Here is a 24,022-nt window from a genome sequence, read left to right as displayed (position 1 = left end):
TGATTCTAATATGATTGCTTTGAGATCTGGGAAGGCAGGGGCTATAGAAGTGCAAAACGTTTGTTATTCTAGAATGATTTCAAAGTTGCCGCAAAGGGAGGGACCAGGGCCCGGGTTCAGGAAAGCACACGTGGGTGGTGTTTTCCTGCTTCTGCTGCCATTTCCCTCCTCCTCCCCAGGCAGCCAGCAGGTGGAGATAGACAGCTGGGCTGAGCCTGGCATCGCTGTTTGCTCTCTGAACCCGGCAGAGCAGCAGGAAGTGGAGGCAGAGGCAGCCTTGGGGAGCGGAGCTGGGGTGGGGCATGGTGTTTGCAGGTGAGCGGTGCCTGCCGGGGGAGCACGGGGGGCGGGTGGGTCAGACGGGGAGAACTTCGCTTGTAATGCAAGCGGTGCAGGGGCCCAAGCAAGGTTTTTCCATTCATAACTGAGGCAGCAAGCCCAGGGGTGCCGGGACTCAGCCCTGGCACAGATTAAGCTCTGGTTCCCGGGGATGCGCAGAGAGCAAGTGGGACCAATTGGGACGGGGTAGAGGAGGGGCAATAGGTGCCTATATAAGACAAAGGCCGACAACCGGGACCGGCCCTCTGAAATCGGGACCTCTGGTCGCTCTCTGCTCAGGGCTGAGCGTGCTAGCGGCCGGTTGCTCTGCAGCTGTTCTGGGGCTGAGCTGGTTCCCATCTCCTTTCGCTGTGGGGCTGCCCTGTCCTCGGGGTGGGGGGCGGGGGTGCCAGGTTTGCTAGCCCTGCCCTACATCTGTTCCTTATTCCGGGTCCTGCCCTGGAAGCGAGGTGGGACAGGCTGCCCCATGTGTGTGTCAGGAGAGCGGCTGGACAGGAATGGAGCGATGCCCCTGTTCGGGGTCGTGTTCTTCTGCCTGCTCCGCTGGGTGCTCCGGGAAGGGGTCTCCTGGGATTCTCCATTATTTGCATGCTGGTTAGTGCTACACAGTAGGAATAAGGTTCCCCAGGACTGCTTGTTTCCCTGCAGCCAGGCCTGAGATCCCCCTGCAGTCACAACGATCCTGCCATGGCCTGGCAAACGGCTTGGGGATGTCGTGCATGCATGTTCCTCGCTAGCAATGTCAGAGCTGGGTGCAGGCTCTCTGATTTCCACCCTGCCAAACTCCCGGCCATGACTGTGTTAAAGAAAAGATGCCGGGACCAGCGCAAAGGGCTTGTAGACCTCGCTCCTCTGGAAAAGATGGAGCAAGGACTGGTTTTTCATTGTGTGTGTCCAGCGCCTAGCACACTGGATCCCTCATGAACGCCTCCAGGTGCTAGCACAAGATGAGCAGTAAATAATAATTGTGCATGACCCTGGTAGTGACCTGCAGCTGCAGGATCCAGGAAGTGCTGTGAGCTAGCGGAGGGCTACACAAACTTGTCGTTCAGATTTCTTCCATCCCGGATCCCGAGAGACGCTCCCTGGTGTGCAGGGCAGCAGGGCGAGCCCTGCAATGGTCCTCGTTCACAGTGCTGGCCGCGGGACTTGGCCATGGCTTTGTTCACGGAGCTGCAACCAAGACGCAGGTGGTGGTGCAGAGAGTGAAGGGCAGTGGTGTTTCCATGTCCTCGGAATAACAGACCCACCCTCTTCTCTCTTGCGCAGGGAGCAGGACTGCGTGGCGGTCAGCCTTCCCACATACAGATCCTGGCCCCTTCCCTGCAGGGGCTGTCACAGGGACATGGTGATACTCCGAGCAGGCCTCTGCCCCGGCCTCACAGCAGAGATGATCCAGTTTCTGAAAGCCAACGGCATCGTGACAGGTAAAGGGGCATCCCGGGGTCTCAGCACTAGGATCTGGGCGAACTCCGGGAAGTTGTCAGGGGAGGGCACAGAGCTCTCGTGCCCGCTGGCCTGTGCTGTGGGGCCATGCTCCTGCACCGACGGGTGGGACTGGCTGGGAGCTCAGTATTGCACTCAAGGAGCATTCCCAGATCCTCCTACTGGACTCTGCTCTCTCACTGGAGCAGGTTAGGGTAGGAGATGGGGTTCATGCCTTCCTCAGCAGTGGGAGGGGGACGTACCTGAAGCCCTGGCCTGTTAAGAGCCAGACACAGCTCCGTGGTGGGGTCTGGCTGCCATCTCTGTATCTAAGGCTACGTCTGCGCTGCAAGTGGGAATGCAGCACACAGAGACATAGATTTGACCTAGCCAGCTTGAGTAACGCTAGCAGTGACGCCGTGGCCGCCCGAGAACATCCGCGGGGTCCCAAGCGGGTGTGTAAGGCCTGGGCAGTGTGTCCAGCGTGCCGTGGCTTCATTGCTCCAGTTAGCGGCGCTTGCGAGCTCTGTGCTAGCTCAAGTGTGTCCACGTGTGCTGCAGTCACACATTGCATTGCTGTGGAGTTGTGCCCTAAGGCTGTGGCGTTGTGTCCAGCACCATAGCATTTTGGCACTTGGCACAACTTGTATATTTTATGCCACGCGTTGTCCGCTGGGCCTCTCCACACTGCAGGGACACTGAAATGCTGCACTTAGGCGTGATCTGCTGGTCCCATCTTGGGCTTCCATGCCACTCTGCTAATGCACTGGGATCCTGCCGTGTCGCGCTCCCTGCTGTTGCAGTCCCGCGCCGCTCCTGGGCAGCTGACCACGATGGTGCTGTGGGTTTGCCGGTGCGTGATTGATAAGCCCCAAAGGCCGTTCACTTTACACTCTGTGCTCCTTTGCACACCCAGGAGTGAACGGGTCTCAGACTAGCCCTGTGACACCTTCAATGAGCGTTCCTTTGATTCACCACTGCTCAGGGAGTCCTGCTAGCCATGGGGCTGAGCTCCGATAACACAGCTCGGTGTCTGTGTGTGTGTACAGCTGCATGTTAGATCTCACTGCCCAAAGCTGGATTTGGCTCTTGTCTTCTGGCTCTGGGAGGATATGGGAGAGTAGTGTCACCATGTGTGATATCTGAGGAGTTCTCTGGCATTCCAGGGCTGTTACATTTTGGCCTCCAGCTGCTTATCTCTGAACGTTACTTGCAGTGGTGGACCTCGTCTCCTCGGACCTGGAGGAAGTTGCCCGGAAGTGCTCCCTGTCCTACAAGGTGAGAAGAGATTCCTTGGTGCTGATGTTTAATCTGGGAGCTAAAGCCAGAGAGAGCCAGGTTTAGCCAAATGCTTTGATGTGGGTCGTCTGCCTGCAGAGACCTCACCCTAATGCACAACTGGGCTGACGACGCATCAGTCTGTCTGCTGGGTGTTGTAGATCTGACCCAATGTTCCTTAGGGCCTTCTGTCTGTCTGCAAAGGCTCCTTCTCTGGGGAAGTTGTCATGCTTTGTACTGAGGTAGTCTCATAGACTTTAAGGTCAGAAGGGACCATTATGATCATCTAGTCTGACCTCCTGCACAACGCAGGCCACAGAATCTCACCCACCCACTCCTGTAACAAACCCCTAACCTATGTCTGAGCTATTGAAGTCCTCAAATTGTGGTTTGAAGACCTCAAGGTGCAGAGAATCCTCCAGCAAGTGACCCGTGCCCCATGCTGCAGAGGAAGGCGAAAAACCTCCCTAGCAGCCCCAGTCATGGCCCACAACGCGCAGGACAAACCCAGAACAAAGATGGTCCATGCCTCAAAGCTCTCTCCGAATTCTTCAGTGTCCCATTTGGGGATGGCCGTCTGTCCACACAGGCCCTGGTCGCCGTGAGACGTGTGTTGCTGGCACAGTTTTCAGCCTTTCCTGTCAATGGGGCGGATCTCTACGAGGAACTCAAGAGCTCCACGGCCATCCTGTCCACAGGGAGCCGGAGGTGAGGACGTCACACGCGAAGGGAAGAGGGGCAAGGGTTAAATCTGAATAGTTCTTCCCTTCCCCACCCTCTGTCGCCAGAAGCCAAGTTGGATTTTAAGCTTCAACCTGGAGACAGCTCCAGCCGCTCGGCTGAGATCTGAGCGGACACGGTATCTGTCAGGATTCCCTTCCTGCAGGGACTGAGCTGGCAGCAGGGCTGCCTCTTGAGTGGATAGAGATTCTGCTTTGCCAGTTCACAGCATTAGCATGTTAGCACTAGTCACCTATTTCAAGCCACCAGCCTACACTCCTGCAGTTGACCCTTGCTCTGACGCCCCATTGTATTCATCTCCCTATGCACGTGCACAGCTGCTGCATCCTTGCCAGAGATTTTTATCCCATTCGCTTGCATAACGTTATAAGCATTTGCACAGGTGGCAATTTGAGCCATTAAGGATGGTTACTGCTGCCAGAACAGCACTGAGTCATGATGGCCCTGAGCGTGAGGACCAGAGATAGAAATTAACAGTTCGATACTTGGTATCAACCACTCTCCCTTTCCCCTTCCCTACTGGTTATAATAATCAAGTGCGACCTCTCAGAGAAGCCCACCTGTCGCCTTCGTGCTGCATTCAAACCTCCAGAGCTGCCAACAAGGCAAAGGCATTCCCTGTTCAGGACTCCGTTCCTATACCTGCCCTGCTGTCATTTTAGCTCCCTTGCCAGAAACAGAAAGAGGAGTGAGAGGAAGGGGGGAGAGTCTGTGGGGATGTGGATGTGCTGGGTGAGTATATCTGAGACACAGGTACCCAGAGGCTGCTGATTTCCAGCCTTCATTAGCTCAGGATTGATTCTCTTTGTTGATTCTCTTTCTCCTTTTAGCTTGGATAGGCTGCTGGACTCTGGCCTGTACACTGGGGAAGTGACCGAGCTCACAGGAGCACCTGGCAGTGGCAAGACACAGGTAGGCTGTTCCGGGGCCTAACAGAGCAGATGTTATAATTCCTCCTCCTCCTCCTCCTCTTCCTCCTCCTCCCCTAGTTATTTAAGGTGACAGCACCCTACACCCCATCCGCTGTGGCACATTCTGCATCCACAGGGAAGAGGGAGCTCGGGCCTCATGTGTTATTCCATCTTTCATTGTTTGATGGTTGATACTGTGCTCATTGGGGTGCTAACTGGGGGGGGGTATTTAGAACAATTGAAGACCAATAAACAGCTGTTGCCAGACATCTGGCAAGAATCCAGACTCATCCTACCCCCTGTGGCCACTGATCTTCTTCAGCTACTAGCCCAAAGAAGGAGATGCGTTAAACTGACTCATCATGCACCATGTGTGAAATATGGGGCTGTGAGCTGTGAACCAGGCTTTACCTAGAGCACATGGCAGCTGCCCTGGTGGAGTCAAAGGCCTGGATCTGTCTGCTGAGGCCTGTGTCAATCTCCCTGCTAGCAGAGGTGAAGGGCCCTGGTGGCTCCGCTGTCCCATCACTGTGTGACTGCGTGACAGTGATTTGCTGACAGCGAGCCTGCTCCCTAGCTTGATTCAGGTGTAGCGTGCTGGATTCAGTGTGAAAACAAGCCGCTCCGCTAGGAAGGACGGCTGCAATGGGGTGAGATCCAGCCACGCGCTCTCCCTCCTAGGTGTGCCTCAGCATAGCCGTGAGCACGTCCCATGACCTCAAGCAGAATGTCCTCTACGTCGACTCCACAGGCGGGTTCACGGCCTCTCGCCTTCTCCAGCTGGCTCAGACCAGGACAGGGGATGAAGAGGAGCAGGTAAGTGTGTCTGCATCACTGACCCCGACTGCTTCCAGCGTTAAGAGCGGCGGAGCTAGTGATTCCTTGGCTGCTGTCGCTGACAGTGGCCTGCCCCTGAACCAGCAGGGCGGATACCCAGGAATCCGTGCTCCAGCCTTCAGTCATCTTGGGCTTCCCCTGGCTCCCTCTGTGAGCACCAAACCTTCCTTTCTCTGGGTGCCCAGCACCTCCTGAGAATCAGGCCACCTATTCAGGTCCCTTGTTATAGATTTAAGCTGCCAAACATTGGCCTTAATTATTCTGTGCCTCAGTTTTCTCACCTGTAAAGTGGGGATAATGGCACTGCTACATGGGGGCAGTGGGCAGGGATGAGGACCTTGGGATGAAAGATGCTTGTAGACGTGTTGGCTGGGAATGCTGGGCAGCAAGTTCGAACATATTGTAGCCACCTGGACTTTGAAAGGTCTTGTTTGGGTTTGGATGATGGTGCGGTTCTTGGAGAGGGTGAGGCTGGGTCTGAATGAGCTGTCTCTGCGTGATGCTTTTGCTCTCCTCTCCCTGCAGGTGGAGGCTCTGCAGAGGATTCAGGTGGCCCGGGTGTTCGATGTCTATAAAATGCTGGATGTGTTACAGGAGCTCCGGTGCAGCGTGTCCCAGCAGGTGGGGCTCTGGGTCTCTCGCTGTGATTGTGTAAAGTTCCACCCAGTCAGAGCGGTGGCCCGATCCTGGGAAGCCGTGGGGCTGCTCACTTGAGTCCAAACGTGCAGGATTGGGCGGACTGTTCTGTTGACATCAGGATTTCCAGGCTTTTTCAGCACTCTGATCTCTTCATCCTGGTGGCCACGCATCTTGTGCTGGCATAAGCTGTACTGGTGCCACTCTGCATGGCACTTGGTGCCCTGTGTGTTGCCCTCACACACTCTGTGCTTCGCTCCCAGGTCCTGAGCTCCTTGGGACCGGTGAAGGTGCTGGTGGTTGACTCCGTCTCAGCTGTGATTTGCCCGCTCCTCGGAGGCAGGCAGGCGGAGGGTGAGTGAGGGGCGCTGCGGAGCGAGCATGGTTCGAGGATTCGAAACTAGGTCTCTGCAGCAAAGAAACACTGAGCTACCCATGGTGGGGACAGACAATTCCAGTATTTCTTCTGGATCTCGCTAATTACCTGCAACATTTCCAGCTGGTTTTCTGTGCTGTCGATGATCCCCAGTATAGTCTGATCCCTGAGCTCCCATGACACGTGGAATGGGGAGAGGAAAATGTTGTTGTTGTTTTTTATTCCAGGGCGGTGTGGGGTTATATAACAGTGCTGGAGACCACCTAAAAATGTACCATTCAGCTACCCCCTTGTTCGCGCCCTCCCAGATAAGCTTGAACACCTAGCTGATTTCTTACTCGTCAGAATTTTGTGGGGCTGTTGGAACCTCCACAGATTTTTGTCACTGATTTCTAGTAAGCTGGGGTTGGGGGACTGGATTGATCCTGGAACTGGACAGCTACTGGTAAAACGCTTCACATAGGCCAGAGTGTAACTTCTAGTCACTACTGACTTGGGTTGCATTTGATTGTGCCTGAAAGTGAGGGATTCCATTGCCAGTCAGTGGGGAAAATGTCATGGCCTGAAACAAGCAGGAGACTCGCAGTCCGGTTTCTAGAGGACAAATGTGCACGCTGGTCACCATCACAATTAGGGCCGGGTGGCAGTCTCAGCAGAGAGGCAAAGGGTTGAATGGGTCATCGGAAGGCATTGTGGCCTAGTGGATAAAGCACTCGACTGGGACTCAGGGGAGTTCTATTCCTGGCTCTCCATCTGGCTTATGGGATGACCTTGCACAAGTTGCTTTCCTCCTTAGTTTCCCTGTCTGTAAAATGGGGATATTACTACTGCCCTCCTTTGTAATGCACTTTGAGATCTGTTGATGAGAAGCACTGTTGAAGAGCTAGGTGGTGATATTATTCTAGCTCTGGTCCTCCTGGTTCAGGGGTGGTGCCTGTTAATGGGGTGTGTGGTGGGGGTGGAGGAGGGAAAGATGGAGCTGCTGCTGCCTATGCTAGGTTTGTTCCCTGGATACGAGAACTATCCAGGGACTGACAAATAAGCATGTGTTAACTGCAGTAAGTTCACATAATATATCAGGGTCATCTGCCTGGGTGGGAGTGCGGAGGACTGAGGGAACTGCGCCAGATTCATTCTCTCAGGAGAGGGTCCTAGGTCTCGAAGAAACTGTCAGTGGAAGCAAGCCCTGAAATGCTGTTGTATCGTCATCCACAGGCTTGGCCCTCATGATGCAGCTGGCCAGGGAACTGAAGACACTCGCCAGAGAACTTAGCATGGCTGTGGTGGTGAGTTTGTTGGTCTTTGCCTTGCTCCTCCTGGGCTGGGAGCAGGGGACCCGGAGTTGAAAAGAATTTGGGGGCAGAGAATTATAACAGAGGTGAACCTGTTCAAAGCTGCACAGGAGCAGGCAACGGGACTCCTGCAACTCTGCAAGCATAAGTGGCCTGGGACAGTTCTCTGAACTGCAGCTAAACTTCCACAAACTGCCTGGCGAGAACAGAGCTGAGCAAGCTGTGGCTTTTATTAACTCTGCCAACGGGCTGTTTCTGCTCCCGGATCCCGAAAGAGTTCAGGACAGGTAGATGACAGGGCTGTTTGCATTGCTCTCTGATGCAACAACTGATGTAGATTCCTATATAATCTAGGTGCCTGGCTAGTTACCAGAGTGGCCCTTGAGCCAGTTGTCTTTGGGTAGGTACGGGGCATTACAGCATTTATAAACGGATGGTGACTGGAAAGGCCTCCGTGCTCTGTCCTCCTTCGGTTCTGGGGCTGGGCGTTTGCACCGAGGATTTGATTCCTAGGAGGAATGCCATGACCCTGATCAATGTGCCGAATGGGGAGGTCCTGGTGGAGAAGCATCATGAATAGTCAATATACTGGAGCAGGCATTAAAATGTATTGGGAGAATCCGGCTTCGCTGTTGCTCTGATCACCCGTAAAGCAGCAAGCAAAGAAGCAGAGGGGAAGAACCATCATAGATTCAAGGTTAAACTCACTGCCTGTGAGGCACTGCAGTCCCCAGGAATGAGGGAGTCAGCTGTACATTGGCCTCTCCTAGCTTCATTGCCAGTCTGGGGCCAGACGTCATTTTAAGCCAATGCACAGGTCTTACCGAAGCAGTTTGTGTTACCCATGTGAACACACTGTGGTGCTTTGTCTCCCTCTAATGGCTAGAGCATGGATAGTCAATTGAGCCCATTTGAGCTAACAGACCTGGTAGAGGTTCTTGTTTCTAAAATATAAAGTGGTGGCCAGGCAGGGATTTGGACTGTGGTGGACTGGAGAACTGCCTGCTTGGGGAAGCTTGTCCAGCATTGCTTGAGCTAAAAGATAAGCTTGGAAGCAGTAATGTATTTGTAAACCTGTATACATGGCATAGCCACTGGAGAGGCACAAATTGCACACCGTGGGTGATATTTCGAAGGGCACAGGGCTTAATTTGTGCCAGGCCTGAGCCCTGGCATCTCTAGGCTTGGCAGTTCATAGTCCCGGCACCTCCAGGCCTCCCGCGTCAGTTATTAAAGTAAAAAAAACTTGCTTGAGCCCCAGTACCTCTTTCATTAGCACTGGAAGGGCAGCATGGGCAGTCATGACAAGGGGCAAAGGAAGGAAAGGACCCAAAATCAGTGGAAGCAGCTGATTGCATCCGTTAGCTCCCGAAGTGTCCCAGTGTTTCATGGCAAGAAGGAGCAGTTATTGCTGCTAATTGGTTGGAACTGATCACCTGGTTTCTTTTATTCTAGGTGACTAACCACGTGACCAGAGACGGCAGCAGCGGTCACCTGAAACCAGCCCTAGGTCGCTCCTGGAGTTTTGTGCCCAGCACCCGGGTGCTGTTGGAGAGCAGAGAAGGCACTTGGGGGAAAGCTAGCACCCGCCGCATTGCTTCCTTAACAAAATCCTCCCGGCAGGTGAGACGTTCCTGGAGAGCCCACCTGGGGATGGTGAGGATGGCCGTGGAGAAGGTGGTTTGAGGTTAAGTCAGAGAGAGGTTGCCAGGCAAGGTCCGAGTCCTTAGGGAAGTAATGGAAGAACTCTGGCTTCATTCAGGAGTCACCGGCAGGACACTGTGGTGAGCTTTGGGGACTTGAAGAAAATACAACCAAGCTATAAACTGTGGAAGTGCATGCATTTTTTCCCCGCTTCTAAATGGCCCATTTTATAATTCCGGACATAATTAATCAGTTGCTCCATTTTTGATTTGGGTCACACTGACTCAGTTGTTCCATCAAAACACTCCTGACTACGCATGGTCGTTAAAGATCCCATATAACTACTTGCAAGAGGAAGAACATTGACTCAGATGTCCTGGTCAGTTACTAACATGCGTGACTATGTTGTATTGTTCTCACTGCAGGTTCAAATTAGATACTACAGGCCAAGCCCTCAGATGGTGTAAACCCATCTAACTCCATTGAAATCACTGGATCTATGTTGATTTATACCACCTGAAGATCTGGCCCTATATTCTATTTCCCTTTCTGAGCCAAATTGCTGTCTAGTGTATTTGTATTGCAGTAGTGTTGAGAAGCCCAAATCAAAATCAGAGCCATATTGTACTGGACACTAAATAAAATAGTTAGAGACAGTCCCTGTTCCCAAAGAGCTTACAGTGTGATGCTGATAGTAGGTACAGATGTGACCTTAATTATGGACTCTTAGGGCTTGTCTACATGGGGACATAGAGAAAAGTTAATCTGAATTAACTAAATGTGTGAATTTGAAATGGATCAGTGAAACCACATTAAATCCCTGTGTGTATTTACTTATTTCACTTTGGAAGTGAATTATAATAAACTGCATTAAAGCCACTTTAATTCTGAATGAGGGTGTTCACACTGGGATTTAATAGTTTCACTAATTCAGTTCAAATTCATGCCTTCAGTTAGTTTGGATTAACTTCCCTGGATGCCTCGGTATAGACAAGCCCTTAGATATGCGAGCTTAATTTCCTCTTGGCTTCCCTTACAGCCAACTGGGATTGAGGTGGAGTTGGACATTGGAAGCTGTGGGGTACTGGAAGAGAGCCCAGCTGCATCCGGAGAGGGATGCTGATGGAGAGTGAAAAGTGAACAGCAGATTGCAAGGGCCTTTACTATGGGCACCTTTGCATCTTATATTACTGAAGACTGCAGAACCAGACCACGTTAACCAAGCCATCTTGGGGGCCAAGAGAGGTGCTTGGAGTCCCAGAAGAAAGGACTATAGAAAAAGGGCTGTTTCCTATTGTCTTCGCCAATTAAGAAACTCCCTCATCCTGGACAAAGGAGGTTTGGGGTTCCAAGAAGATCTCAGAGGAATGCGTTTGAATCAGACAAACGCTGTGTGTGGCTGGAGCACTTTTCTGGAGTGCATTAAAACCACAGGCCCTGTCCTGGGGGTTCTGTGGATTATCAGGGGAATCCTTGTCTCAGGGTGTCATGGGATCAGTGGGAATTTTGCTGAATTCTTTGATGGGTAAACACCAGACTGTTGGTAACGTGGCCAACTGCTGCCTGATCCCAGAACCTCTGGCTCTCTAGTGAGGGTCCCTGGGAGGCCTCAAAGAATACCATCAAGACCTTCAGAAGCTGGAATTCCATCTACGGTAGCTGCCATTAGTTTTAGTCCTGTTATACCTCTATAGGATCATCACTACAGCAGCCTTCAGGCCTGGGTCCCTCTCTGCTTATTCTGTAGCAGGCTGCTAAAGGGAAACCAAGTGATAAGTTCCCAGAGCTTTTTATGGTCACATCTTTTCTACCCAGAGTAATCATGGGTAGTTTGTAGGTGGGGGCGGTTGGATTTTAGTGTATATTGCATATAGAGTTGCTGCTACCTCCGGGAAAAAGGTATGTGTCTTGGGCCAGAGCCTTAGCTGGTGCAAATTGGGTGTTGCTCCTGATTGACAGCACTGGAGGATCTGGTCCTGTGTTTACGCACTTTTTGGCTGATGTATTTGATATTACTTCCTGTATTTTTCTTCCTTTGACTTTTTAAAAAAATATTATTATAAGGACTATTTTGCTTGGAAAACAGGAACTTTGTTTTAATGAGGTTATTCTACACCTGCTGCTGTGCTTGCAAACGTTCCCGATTTCGAGTGAGGACAGACAGACTCTAAAGCCTTGCCTGAACTCGGGGAATTGTACAGAAAAACCCCCACCTGATTTAGCTGAATCAGTGTTCGCACCAGTGAGAACATTAGTGTAGACAAGGCTCTCGTCTCCGGATCTGTTTCTGCCATCACATTGATTAGACTTGCTTTTCACTAATGCTGCAATGTAAACAGGTCCAGCTTCGGTCTATTCCCTGGTTTCCATTCGGGCTGGCACTGCTGCAGTCAAGCTGGTGTTTGACTCAGTAAGGAGTTTTTGTAAATTTCCCCAGAGTACACATGGGCTTAAGGTCTTCTATTTTTATCTGTAGGCAAATGTCCCTGGTAATGAAAAGGGCAAAGAAACACACAGAATGGATCTGAGAGCTCGATCTAATCGCCCTAAATTGCATGTTTTTCAGAATTTCCCAGGAGGCAGCAGCAGGTCTGGGTTTTGCTACCATTCGATTTTGTTTCACTCACCCGTGTGTTGCTACAGTGCTTGTGAGAATCCCAGATCTCTATTCTCTCAGGGATATAATTTAACAAGAAGGTCTACACCACGTCCCATTAACTTAGCCAACCAACAATTTAATGCATATGCATTGCTGTGTAAGATAACAATAAGCACAGTTGCTAAGTCAACCCTGTAGCAAAGAACCATGTGATCAGATATAAATAAAATAGGTTTAGCATCATTGGAAGCCATTTGTAATTATTGTTATTTGTATTGATCAGGCACCAGGACCCACATTATATGAACACAAAAAGACAAGCCCTATCCCAAACAGCTTGCAAACCGACTTTTGTCTAACAATCTTTTCTGTGCAAATAGTCATTGTGCGTGTCTGGTGGAGATACAATGGGCCAAATTCTCTGCTGCTGTCAATTGCCCCAGCTTCCTTGAAGTCAGGGGAGCTGTTCCAATTTACACCACTACCAATCTGACCTGTTATGTTTTTGGTACCAGCTGTGTTTACGCACCGATTTATAAAGATTTCAGGTAAACTCCTATCTGGCACGATTGCTTTATCCAGTTAGTTTGGGAGTCCTAAGTGGAGTACAAATTGGGAGATGTGGAGTAGGAAAGGAAACAAATCTAAAAATTTCCAGACGCTATCATAGATCCATCGAGGTTAAGACTAGAAGGGACTATTAGATCATCTAGTCTGACCTCAACCTTATGTAACCTGCATTTAGCCAGAGATATTTAAAGCTACCTAAGCAATTTGGATGGGCATTGGGCATCCGGAGCCCTAACGTGGCTTTGAAAACCTTAACATTATACCATGGACACGTGCCTGCAACTTCAACCTCATTGTAATGACGTTTTGTGTGTGTTCTCTTCTGCATACTTTGTGAGTCTTCTCAGATTCAGTTCCCTCTCACATTTTCCTGGGAGGTCCAAGTCATTAGGGCAGAGATGGAAACGTCTCCAGGGGCGAAGACCAATTTGTTTCTTGGCAATTACTGTGCTCTCTTTCTAGCCACCACCAGTGCCAGTCAGAGGAAAGCTTCAGAGGTGAAGTGACTTGGTGGGAGGGAAGGAGGAGGGATGGGAACTCCATCTAGAAGGAGCAAGGCCAGTGGAAGAAGGTTCCACAACTGGAGAGGGTGGACTGTGGGGAACGAGTGGGTTGGGAAGTAGGGGATGTATAGCTGGAGGTGGGGGGAGAATGGAGGGTGGACACGAGGAACTATATGAAAGACCACCTCCAAATGTCAGGGTGGCTATTTTGAGTGGGTAAGTGAGAAGTAGGCAGAAAGGTAAGGGGAGATTGGAAGAGTTCTCTCCTTCCTTTCCTGTCTCCTCCTCCTAAATACCCCAAGCCCTGTTGTGATATTTTGACTTCACAGCTTCCCCACACCATGGATAACAGTAAGTGACTCATCTCATGCACCCAACTGGGGTAGAACATATGGAAATATTTGAAAGCAAGGAATTGAAGAAGAAACTTGACGCAACTGCTATTTCTCAGAGTATGTTTCACAATCATGGAGCGATGATGCAAAAGGTTTGGAGGAAATTGCTAAAGAGAGAAGGCTTAAACCCCGTAAAGCCAAGCTATACTGTTACAAGCTATCAATCCTTATACTTCAGGGAATAAGCTGCTCACCAGAAGGGGTCAGGCAGAAATGTCCTTCCTGGATCAGTGTACCGAGCCTATTTGGTGTTGTATGTCTTCCTCTGAAGCAACAGACACAGGCTGCTGCTGACAGCAGAATACTGGACTAGATGTTATGATTACAGGGTCTTGCCTTCAGCTGAAAGGTAGGGGCCAGTGCAAGAGGCAGGGTATTGGATTCAGCAGCCAGAGCTGTATGCCAAAGCATAACTTCCTACCAAAGTTTACTTTCCCAATATTTATAATGAAATCATGGTTGAACATGGCTTGTGTCCTAAATATTATGAGAATCTGGCTAATTGTCATCTCCGTGCTCAAACCCAGCCCTGCTCTAATGCAAACTATGCACTGTGTTCCTTGTACAGAGTGAGATAAGGCACCTTCGCTAGTTTTCCAAATGCAGGAGATTAAATTGAAAACTGAGGGAAAAATGCCTTCTGAGACATCCCTGTCAACCGAAACAAATCTGATGGGGGCTGCTACTGCAAACAAGATGGTCAAATATCTCCCAAGTGAGCTTATTTTGCCTGTAGTTAACAGTACCTTTCTGCAGGGAGGACTCAGAAGCACGTCACCACTGTGATATGTGCATACAGCTGCAAGTTAGGGGAAAACCGTAAAGTGGTCAGGGATATTTAATATGCACCCAGAGTAGGCATGATCTCACTCATTGCTCCCCAAAAGCCAGAAACAGTAATCTCAATGGAACTCATTGCATCAAAGAGAAGGAAGCGCAGCTGTGACTCTGGTCAGACTCTGAACCACGCCACAGGGCTGGGCTTGGGTTCAGATTTATTCCCCTGGTGGAGTCCCATGCAGGGGTTCAGACCCTAAGCCAGCTCTTGCTTGGGGTAAAGGGTTGAACCCAGATCCATGACCCACTGCTCAGGGGAGTCGGATCTTAGAGCCAGGTCCTGCTCTGGGGGGATGATCTTGGAGCCTGGGGGCATTCAGCTTTGATCCTGAAACAGGGTCCTGCCCAGGGCTACGAAGCTCCAGCTAGGGCCTGCCTGGGGGCTCCTGGAGCCCAAGGGTGGGATTTGCAGGGCGAGGGGACCCTGGCACCAGGCTCTGTAGTGGGGTGAGGATAGGGTGACCAGATGTCCCAATATTAGGGGCTTTATTTTATATAAGCAACTCTACCCCCTCCGACCCCCCCATCCTGGTTTTTCACACCGGCTATCTGGTTGCCCTAGGTGACAGGACCCGCCCCTGCCTGGGGCGGGATTCGAACCGGATTCCCAGGGGCTAGTTATTTCCGCCCTGATGGTCTCAGCACGCCTTCCAGCGTGAGTTGCGCTGCTCCCGTCTCCCCACCAGAGGTCGCTGTGGCGGCGCCGGCTGGCAGGGCCTAGAGGCCGCTCTAGCCCTCCTCTCTGTGGCTTCCGCCGCTCTGGCCCCCGTCTCGTTGGCTGGCTCCAGCCTGGGTGGGTAGTTGTCATAGCGCCGCCGCCGCGCGGGGCGGAGGGGGAGGTTCGGTGCAGCCGCCCGCCCCCGTCCCCGGCCGTACCGGAGACACCCCCCTCCCGGGAGCGAGGGGCAAAGCAGGTGAGGGGCGGGATGCCCGGGGCGGCGGCGGCAGGAGAGAGGCGGGGTGCCTGGGGCTGGGGGGGGCGGCAGGAGAGAGGTGGGGGGGCGGGTTGCCTGGAGCTGGGGGGGGCGGCAGGAGAGAGACGGTGGGCGGGGTGTCCGGGGCTGCGGGGGGGCGGCAGGAGATGGGCGGGGTGTCCGGGGCTGCGGGGGGGCGGCAGGAGAGGCGGGGGGACGGGGTGTCCGGGGCTGCGGGGGGGCGGCAGGAGAGAGGCGGGGTGCCTGGGGCTGGGGGGGCGGCAGGAGGGGGGCGGAGTGTCCGGGGTTTGGGGGAGCGGGGTGTCCGGGGCTGGGGGGGGGGCGGCAGGAGAGGGGCGGGGTGTCCGGAGCTGCGGGGGGGGGCGGCAGGAGAGAGACGGTGGGCGGGGTGTCCGGGGCTGCGGGGGGGCGGCAGGAGAGAGGCGGGGTGCCTGGGGCTGGGGGGGCGGCAGGAGGGGGGCGGAGTGTCCGGGGTTTGGGGGAGCGGGGTGTCCGGGGCTGGGGGGGGGGCGGCAGGAGAGGGGCGGGGTGTCCGGAGCTGCGGGGGGGGGCGGCAGGAGAGAGACGGTGGGCGGGGTGTCCGGGGCTGGGGGGGGGCGGCAGGAGATGGGCGAGGTGTCCGGGGCTGCGGGGGGGCGGCAGGAGAGGCGGGGGGACGGGGTGTCCGGGGTTGGGGGGGTGGCAGGAGAGAGGCGGGGGACAGGGTGTCCGGGGCTGCGGGGGGGCGGCAGGAGAGAGGCTTGGGGGTTGTGTGTGTGTAGGGGGGTCATTGGGCTTTGTTCTCTCTAGGGCGGGGGTCAGGAGAAGGGGGCTGGCTTGCTGCAGAGGGGTTGGGGAAGGGTTGGGCAGCCCCTTAACAAAGGCTGGTGGGCAAAGCCTGAGCTTGTGGGACTGGGAGTTAGGAGCTGCTGTGTTTCTAACCCCTGGCTTCAGTGCTGGCAGGTAAGTCCCGTTCCTCTCCGTGTGCCTGGCTTTCCCCGTATGTTCAGTGGCCACAGTGACACTGACCCGCCTGGGAGAGGGTTGTGCGGCTCAGCTGGTTACTATGTAAATGCTATAAGACAGCGGAGTGGTGTGTAAGTGTCAAGCGTTGTTATTTTGCCTAAGCTGTTTGCTCTCATGTGCATTTTATCACATCCAAAGGGTGCTCATTTGGTACAATGCCAGTGGCACCAGGATGCTGTTTTCTTGATGTAATGGAGCCAAAACTAATTTCTCAATGAATAACTTTACCCTTATAGTTGAAACACCCTCCCTGTTTTTGTGCCATAAACAAAATCAGGCAAAAATTAAATATTTATCTTAACAAAGTGTAATGGTGGAAATGTAGCAGGAAGGCATTATCTGTGAGCCCGGTGAAAAGTAAAGGTAGTTTCACGGTTATTCAGAGGCTTTTTCCTGTAAGCCAGACAAAGTGTTGACTATGTTGTTGGGGAAGTAATGACATGCCTTGTCAAGGTAGGCTTCTAACAAATATTAATTATTATGTTTAATTGTAAATAAGTTTGAAAACTCATTTACTCGCAGTCCAGTCTGAATTTGTACAGATTAGGCACTTCTGGGGGAAGGGAGCACGTGCAATCACTTTATATGTTTTGAATGTTAATGGAAGGACGCTTGCACCTCGTAACAGTTCATCTATCTTAATCTAATGTATCTTTATGATAGCAGAAGGCACTCCAAGACTCTAGAGGTAAGCATGATATAAGAACTTAGCTAGCCAGAAGAATTTAGCTTTACAGTTCACAGATTCTAGTAGTGTGCAAGGTGATGTTATGGAAGTGTCATTTATGTATTGTTTACTAAGACTCTGCATTGCCACTGACTTTTTTCACACAATATGTATACGGTATGTCCTAGAGCATGTTGTGCAATTCTTAATTAGATTTTCTCTTTGGAGAACTATTATGCTACGGTGTATTGAGTTGTTACACTCACTTGGTTTTTCTCGCTTGACTGGATCAATAAGGATCTGGACTAAGGGAAATACGTCTCCAGTTTCAGCACTCCCTTTCATTATGCTGGTGATTGGAAAGTACAGTAATTGTTTATTTAGGATTATCTTTCTGCAGGTTTGAAGGCAGTGGGGTTTCTTTTTCTTACAATAACTGTACTAACTGCAAATTGATATGGCATAGATGGCTACATTAATCCTTTTTGGTTTTGTTTAAAATTTACTCACTATCATAATTTTCACGAGTACCATTTTATTTTGCCAGATCCAAATAAATTGAACCAATATAAGTATTAGCAGAAGAGTAGCGGGGGTGAGCTATTTGTGTTTAAACAATATTTTTATATTATTTCCTGCACGTTCTGGATCAGTGGTTCTCAGCCTATTTACCAGTGTGGGTCACACGTGCAGCTCTCTGTGTTAGGTGGGCCTCATCCACACATAACACAATATACCAGGAGTGGCCAAACTAACTGACCCTCTGAGCTGCATATGATGATCTTGAGAAGTTCGAGAGCCGCAGGACACACACAACCTGCCCTGTGGGGCAGCGTCTGCTGGGCTGTGGGACTTCTGTTCCAATGCTCCCCCCTAGGGCTAAAGTCCTTAAACACCCCCCCGGGCTGAAGCCTCTAGTCTCACCACACCACTGCAGGGCAGAAGCCCTGCGCTCCCCCTTGCCCAGTCTTGAAGGTGGAAAATGGGTGGGGTGCCTGGGGGGATCCAGGAGCTGCACTTTAACTGTAAAAGAGCCACATGTGACTCTCCAGCCACAGTTTGGCTACACCTGTAATATATGCTACTGTATGGCCCTGAAAATGTCACATGGGCCACAGCTCTGTGCTGATTGGGCCGTGGGTTGAGAACCGCTGTTTTAGACCCTCACTTCTCTCATATTCAAAATACTATGTCCCTATAACAACGTCTGTGTTCACAGTGTTGGTGGTGAGAAGGATTTGTGGTTATAGCAGCAAGCTGCCCTATGGATAATCGTAACCGGCTTTAATGGAACAACTGGGTCCAATGAAACAAATTGATCCAGCTAAATCCATTATCTTGTCTAGCACACTGGCCAATGCTGGCTGCTTCAGGACTCATCCTGTGAGTGATTGGGGAACTGCCTAACTATAGAGTAGCGGGGTTTGGACATTTCTTCTGTCAGTATTAATCAGACTTTAATGAAAGCAAATTTGTCTTCCACTGTCATTTATGTCTGTAGATAAATGTTTGTTTATTCATGCCTTTACTGAGGTGAAATAGAATAACTCAGGTTTCCACAAGAGTTACGCCCTTTGAATGGAGTGTCCCTGTACCCTCTCCTCCTATGCTTGCAGGATTAAAAATAAATTTAACGCAGAAAGCCATGCAATAATATCTTTAAACTATCTGGGGCTTGTTAACATGCTAGATGCATTTATTTTGTTAATCTAATTCCTTCCTGCCTTCCCCATCTCAAACCTGTATTCCTTGTCTTTGTTGTTGGCTTTGGAAGTGTATGCTTTTAATTTTTGTAGCTAAAGATGTACTGATTACTTGTAATACAGTAGCCTTGTAATTCATTCCACCAAGTTTATTGGTTTCATTTACATATAATGACCAAGGGTGCGCAAACTACATCTCGGGGGCCACATCCAGCCCTTCAAACATTTTAATTTGGCCCTGGAGCTCCTGAGGGGGAGTGGGGTCTGGGGCTTGCCCTGCTCCCCACGTGGCGTGGCTCTGTGCGGCTCCCGGAAGCAGCGGCATGTCTTCCCTCCGGCTCCTACGCGTAGGGGTAGCCAGGGGATTCCACACTTTGCCCTGCCCCAAGCACCGGCCCCACAGCTCCCATTGTCTGGTAACTGTGAGCATTCATGGCCGACCATACAATTTTCATACCCAGATGTGGCCCTCAGGCCAAAAAGTTTGCCCACCCCGACCTAGACTGTAAATTCCTTGGGGACTGGGACTGATTGAAATTTATGTTCAGTGCCTAAATATTTTGAAAGGAATATTAAAGCTAATGTTTCAGGCCTTAAGCTTGCCTCTGTAGAGATCGTGGTGAAACCTCACGTTGAGGCAGGCTATCCTACAGCTGTCTACTGTGGGGATCCTACACCTTCCTCTTAAGCACCTGGTTAGACTTACTCAGTTTCTCTAAACTGGAGGTGAGGCTCATCGATCTGTAATTCCTGGAAATTTCTCATGCCTTTTTTTCTAGAAGATACATTTCCGCATTAGTGACTTTCAAGTCTTTAGAAACAATTGTTGCTTTTAGAGACAGGATGCATCCTTGTCAGTATCTCCCAATATGTATTGAGTACCTAGTAATTTACTCAGAGGGGTAGCCGTGTTAGTCTGGATCTGTAAAAGCAGCAAAGAATCCTGTGGCACCTTATAGACTAACAGACGTTTTGGAGCATGAGCTTTCGTGGGTACAGACGTTTTGGAGCATGAGCTTTCGTGGGTGCTCACCCACGAAAGCTCATGCTCCAAAACGTCTGTTAGTCTATAAGGTGCCACAGGATTCTTTGCTGCTAGTAATTTACTGCATTTGAGTTTCTCAATTTGCTCTGAAATACTAATTAGATTTCATTTTTTTGGTGAAACCACACTGACTTCCTATGTCGGCTAACGTTCGAATAGGAATTGGTGTGCCTACATTTGTTTAGCTTCCCCCAAGAGCTAAACTGTGTAAGCCAGGTTTTAACTTATCTAAGAGTGCTCAGACACAAAAATGCATTGATTTAACTACATTAGTGCAACATCACACTATTAGGTACACTAGTGCAACTTGTATGTGTAGATCAAGTCTACGTTGATATTGTCATCCTCCCTTGTCAGTCTCAAAACAATCTGCTCTAAAAACAGTCATTTTATGGCATCAGTAAATCGCTTCTTAATACCATACTATACCATTCAGTCAGTTTTGTGGTTGTTAAAATCACCCACTGTAAATATTTGCTAATGAGAGGTTATTTGTAGTGCTTTCTGTTGCTGCGCAATGATGACATGTTTTGTAGGCTTGCATCATGCATTCATAGTTTTCTTACACAGTCACGTGAATGTTCCTTGGGAACTTTTTTCTCTGTAGATAGTGGTGGCTCAGGCTAGCCGCTGAGCAATGGAATTCTTTGGATGGGAGGGGTGGTCGGTAGCAAGTTAAAGCTGCATTGTACTAGGCAAGTAGTGCATTCTGATACAACACAACTGGTAACTCTGCTGTGGTCTCAGTGAGGAGTCCCTCCTGTAAAGAGTTGGATTGGTGGACCCTTTGTCCTTTAACTATTTGCAATGAGCTACTTTTATTCATCACATCTCTAATGGGGTCTTCACAGGTACCTGGTTTTGTAATTTTGAACACAAATGGGTCCTGGAGTCCCAAAATAATTTTTTTTAAAAAAATGATCCGTATTTCTATAATTGTAGGAAGATAAATGGCTTCTGTGTTTAGACAATTTAGCATTTTTCTCATGTGAATCCAGGGAACTCTTCCCATATGTGCCTGACATTCTAGGCTAATTGCAGAGATGGGTGAAATGTGAAGCTTAATAGATGGTTGGAGGTTTTTGGGGGGGTGGGCTGGTTAAACAATAATCAAACTGTTAGATGCCTGCAGGGAAACACTGCTGCCTGTGTGTGGACTTTGCACTGGAGAAAGTTTCAATTGTTCCCAAGCAGGACCAGCTCTAAAATGTCGCTTTTGTGGCTGCTAGTAGCATAGTAGTCTAAATGACTGACTCTCTTGAGGCCATTATACAAGCATTGCAAAATATTTTTGGAAACAGTTTATTTTTCTGATTCAAATAAAGCTTTGTCTTAAATGGCTCTTCCCACTTTACACTCAAAAGCCTAGAAATTGATGGAGATAATTCTTATATTCTTTAACTCACAGAATGCTGCAATTAAAAATTCAAGTTCTTCAAACTGGAGACTGATACTTGCATAGTTCATGCCTTGTAGTTTTTAAAGAAATTGAAAAACTTGCCAGTTGTTGCATGTGCTCACTTGTTTCCTTATAAGATCAGTCAGCTTCTGGTCTGTGTTGCTGTTTCATATCCTTTTCGTGCACAGGGGCATCTGTTACCATACGTAAGTGCAAGTTTATACTACAAAATTAAGTCGACCTAAGTTATGTCAACGTACAGCCGCCACAGTATATAAATCACTTTTACATATCCACAGTATGCTCCTTGTGTCGGTGGTGCATGTCCTCATTAGCAGTGCTTCCACTGTTGCAGAGAGCAGCGCACTATTTGTGGTTACACCATTATGCAACTTGCCACCATCTAGCGCAGAGTGTTTTGGGAAGGGTTTGCACTGCCTCTTGGGGGCAAATGAGACACACAGGGCTGACTGGGAACATGGTGCAGTTTTCTCTAACCCATAATTTTATCTCTATCCCATAATGTTTTGTGCCTCTTTTCAAAAGCCCCACAAACGCATGCATCCTCCATCTGTGTGAGAAGCATGGATCCTGCATAGCTTTTTGTTGTGACGAGCCTTGCGAGCATGGCGCGCCTGATTCTGCAGTATTTGCAGAACTGCCAGCGGAGCTACAGGGAACATGACTCCTTGGAGGCTAGGTTGCTGTGGGACATAGAAAGAAACAATTTAAGGTGGTGGTTGGATTCACAGAGCAGCTGTAGAGGTGGAGTACTGGTTCGGAACCTGAGAAACAAGCACTAACTGTTGGGATCACCTTGTTATGCAGATATGGGATGTGTAGCAGTGTCTGCAGAATTTTCGGATGTGCAAGGCCACATTCCTGTGTGTGTCGCTTTCCCAAGCCCTCCTGTGGAATGACACCAAAATGAGAGCTGCACTGACCATGGAAAAGCAATTGGTGATTGCTAGTGATCAGTTGGGAATCAATTTGGAGTAGGGAAATTCACTGTGGGGGTTGCTGTGATGCAAGCGTGCAGGGCTATTAACTGCATCCTGCCATGAAGGACTGTGACTTTGGGCAATGTGTAGGACATAGTGGATGATTTTGTATCAGTGGTGTTCCTGAACTGTGGTGGGGCAATAGATGGCACGTGTCTCCCTATTTTGGCACCAGACCACCTTTCCACAGAGTACACAACAGAAAGGGTTACTTTTCTATGGTATTGCAAGCATTGGTGGATCACCAGGGATGTCTTACTGACATCAATGCAGGATGGTAATGGAAGGTGCATACACATGCATCTTGAAGAACATAGGCTTGTTCAGAAAGCCGCAAGTAGGGACTTTCTTTCCAGACCAGAGAATTACCATTGGGTATGTTGAAATGCCAGTAGTGATCCTGGGAGACCTAGCCTACCCCTCACTCCCACAGTTCAGCAAGTCGTACATCAGACATCTCAACAGCAGCAAGAAGCGCTTCAACTACAGGCTCAGCAGGTGCAGAATGACAGTTGAATGTGCCTTTGGCTGTTTGAAAAGCTGCTGGTGCTGTCTGCTCATGAGATTTGATCTCAGTGGGGAAAAAAAAATCCCAATGGTTATAGCTGCCTGCTGTGTGCTTCATAATATCTGTGAAGCAAAGGGGGAAAAGTTTCTTCCAGGGTGAAGAGCGGAGGTAGAATGGCTGTCTGATGATTTTGAGCAGCCAGATGCCAGGGGTATAAGAAGAGCTCATCAGGGAGTCTTTGAAAGACCATTTTAATAGTGAGCCACAGTAAAGTATGTTGCTGTAGTGTGCTGTGCCTGGCCTGGTTTTTTTTGCACCCCGGTATGGACCCTGTAATGAGCGCTCAGTGTGTAGTAATATAACATTACAAATGAATGTACCTATTGCTATTATCTGTGAATGATGTCAGACCCAGCCAGCATATGTTGTAAACTAATTAAAGATGAATTAAGTTTCCATAAATAGACTTTTATTCCAAACCCATGCAAACAGATTTATAACGGAATGGAACATTATAAATACATGGAAAGAACCTTTGAAGGGGAAAGAAGAATCATTTTCATTTCACAAACACATACACCAACTGTCTCTCTCTCAGGTCAGTGTATGTGTGGCTGTGATTGCCTGTACCCTTCCCCAAGGTGGAGTGATGGGGTAATGCATCAGCCCTGGAAGTCTTGGGAATGTGTGGTATGTTTGTAGGGAGGTCCCGGAATGCAGCTACCTATGGGCTGCAGAGGAAGGCGAGCACAGATCTGTTGAACCTGAAGATCAACAGGAGTCTCCAGCATCTCGGTTTGCTGCTTGAGAAGTGCTAGCATCTCCTGCTGCATGTCTCTCTCCTTTTCCTTTGTTTTTCTCCACTCCACTCTATCCCTGTCCATTCTGTCCACGAGGGTGATCCTCCAAGCCTTGTGCTCAGTATCTGAAGCACCAGAGGCTTGCAGGATCTCTTGAAACACGTCACTACATGTCCTCCTCCTCCTCCTCATCTGACTGAGCTGCTCCACTGGTGAGGATAGAGAGACCCTCAAGGTCACATTTCCAGCTGCAAAAGATACAGTGCACAGAGGTACTATTGAGAGTGTATTCACAAGATAAACGGAAACTTGGTATGCTGAACTCACTTCCCTCGATCCACACAAGTTACATTTTCACTTCTCCTTGGGATTCATAGAGCACAGTGGCTGTCCCAGCCATCATGAATACTGCCCAAAGGCAGGGGGTGAGTTGGGACAATGGGAGTGTGGTAGCTCATGGGCATGAATATACGTGGCTAGGGGAGTTGAACTGAATACTGGCACTGTTTTCCACAGACAGTGGTGATTCTAGCTGAGATCTCACTCCTGCGGGTAACGGAGGCTGAAAGGGAACAG

General features: G+C 49.9%; 2 protein-coding genes across 5 annotated transcripts in view; both read left to right on the top strand.

Annotated features, from left to right (window-relative positions):
* The first annotated feature begins 210 nt into the window (after positions 1-210).
* Positions 211-12,321, top strand: RAD51D (RAD51 paralog D). Of its 2 annotated transcripts, XM_050928955.1 has the most exons (11): positions 211-315; positions 1,609-1,766; positions 2,981-3,042; positions 3,632-3,750; positions 4,614-4,695; positions 5,376-5,510; positions 6,057-6,152; positions 6,431-6,521; positions 7,759-7,829; positions 9,291-9,458; positions 10,519-12,321. In XM_050928955.1, exons 2-11 carry the CDS (start codon positions 1,685-1,687, stop codon positions 10,600-10,602), a joined length of 990 nt encoding a protein of 329 aa, XP_050784912.1. In that variant the 5' UTR covers positions 211-315; positions 1,609-1,684; the 3' UTR covers positions 10,603-12,321. The 2 variants fall into 2 exon arrangements, with proteins under 2 accessions (XP_050784912.1, XP_050784913.1); XM_050928956.1 differs by lacking the exon at positions 5,376-5,510.
* A 2,836-nt stretch (positions 12,322-15,157) lies between these two features.
* Positions 15,158-24,022, top strand: part of RFFL (ring finger and FYVE like domain containing E3 ubiquitin protein ligase) — a 45,469-nt gene continuing 36,604 nt past the window's right edge. Inside the window, exon 1 of one of the 3 annotated variants that reach the window (XM_050928952.1) lies at positions 15,158-15,176. The gene's annotated coding sequence lies outside the window, so the exon portion shown is untranslated. The other 2 variants (XM_050928950.1, XM_050928951.1) reach the window with 2 other exon arrangements.

Source organism: Gopherus flavomarginatus, chromosome 19 (genome assembly GCF_025201925.1).
Source record: "Gopherus flavomarginatus isolate rGopFla2 chromosome 19, rGopFla2.mat.asm, whole genome shotgun sequence".
Taxonomy (NCBI): domain Eukaryota; kingdom Metazoa; phylum Chordata; order Testudines; family Testudinidae; genus Gopherus; species Gopherus flavomarginatus.
This window is presented reverse-complemented; position numbering and strand designations above follow the sequence as displayed.

Bases quoted from the DNA above. Each gene is read 5' to 3' on its own strand.
- RAD51D (XM_050928955.1), top strand. From the start codon at position 1,685: ATGGTGATACTCCGAGCAGGCCTCTGCCCCGGCCTCACAGCAGAGATG. The intron at 4,696-5,375 runs GTAGGCTGTTCC...TCTCCCTCCTAG, and splicing joins CTGGCAGTGGCAAGACACAG to GTGTGCCTCAGCATAGCCGT. The intron at 7,830-9,290 runs GTGAGTTTGTTG...CTTTTATTCTAG, and splicing joins AACTTAGCATGGCTGTGGTG to GTGACTAACCACGTGACCAG.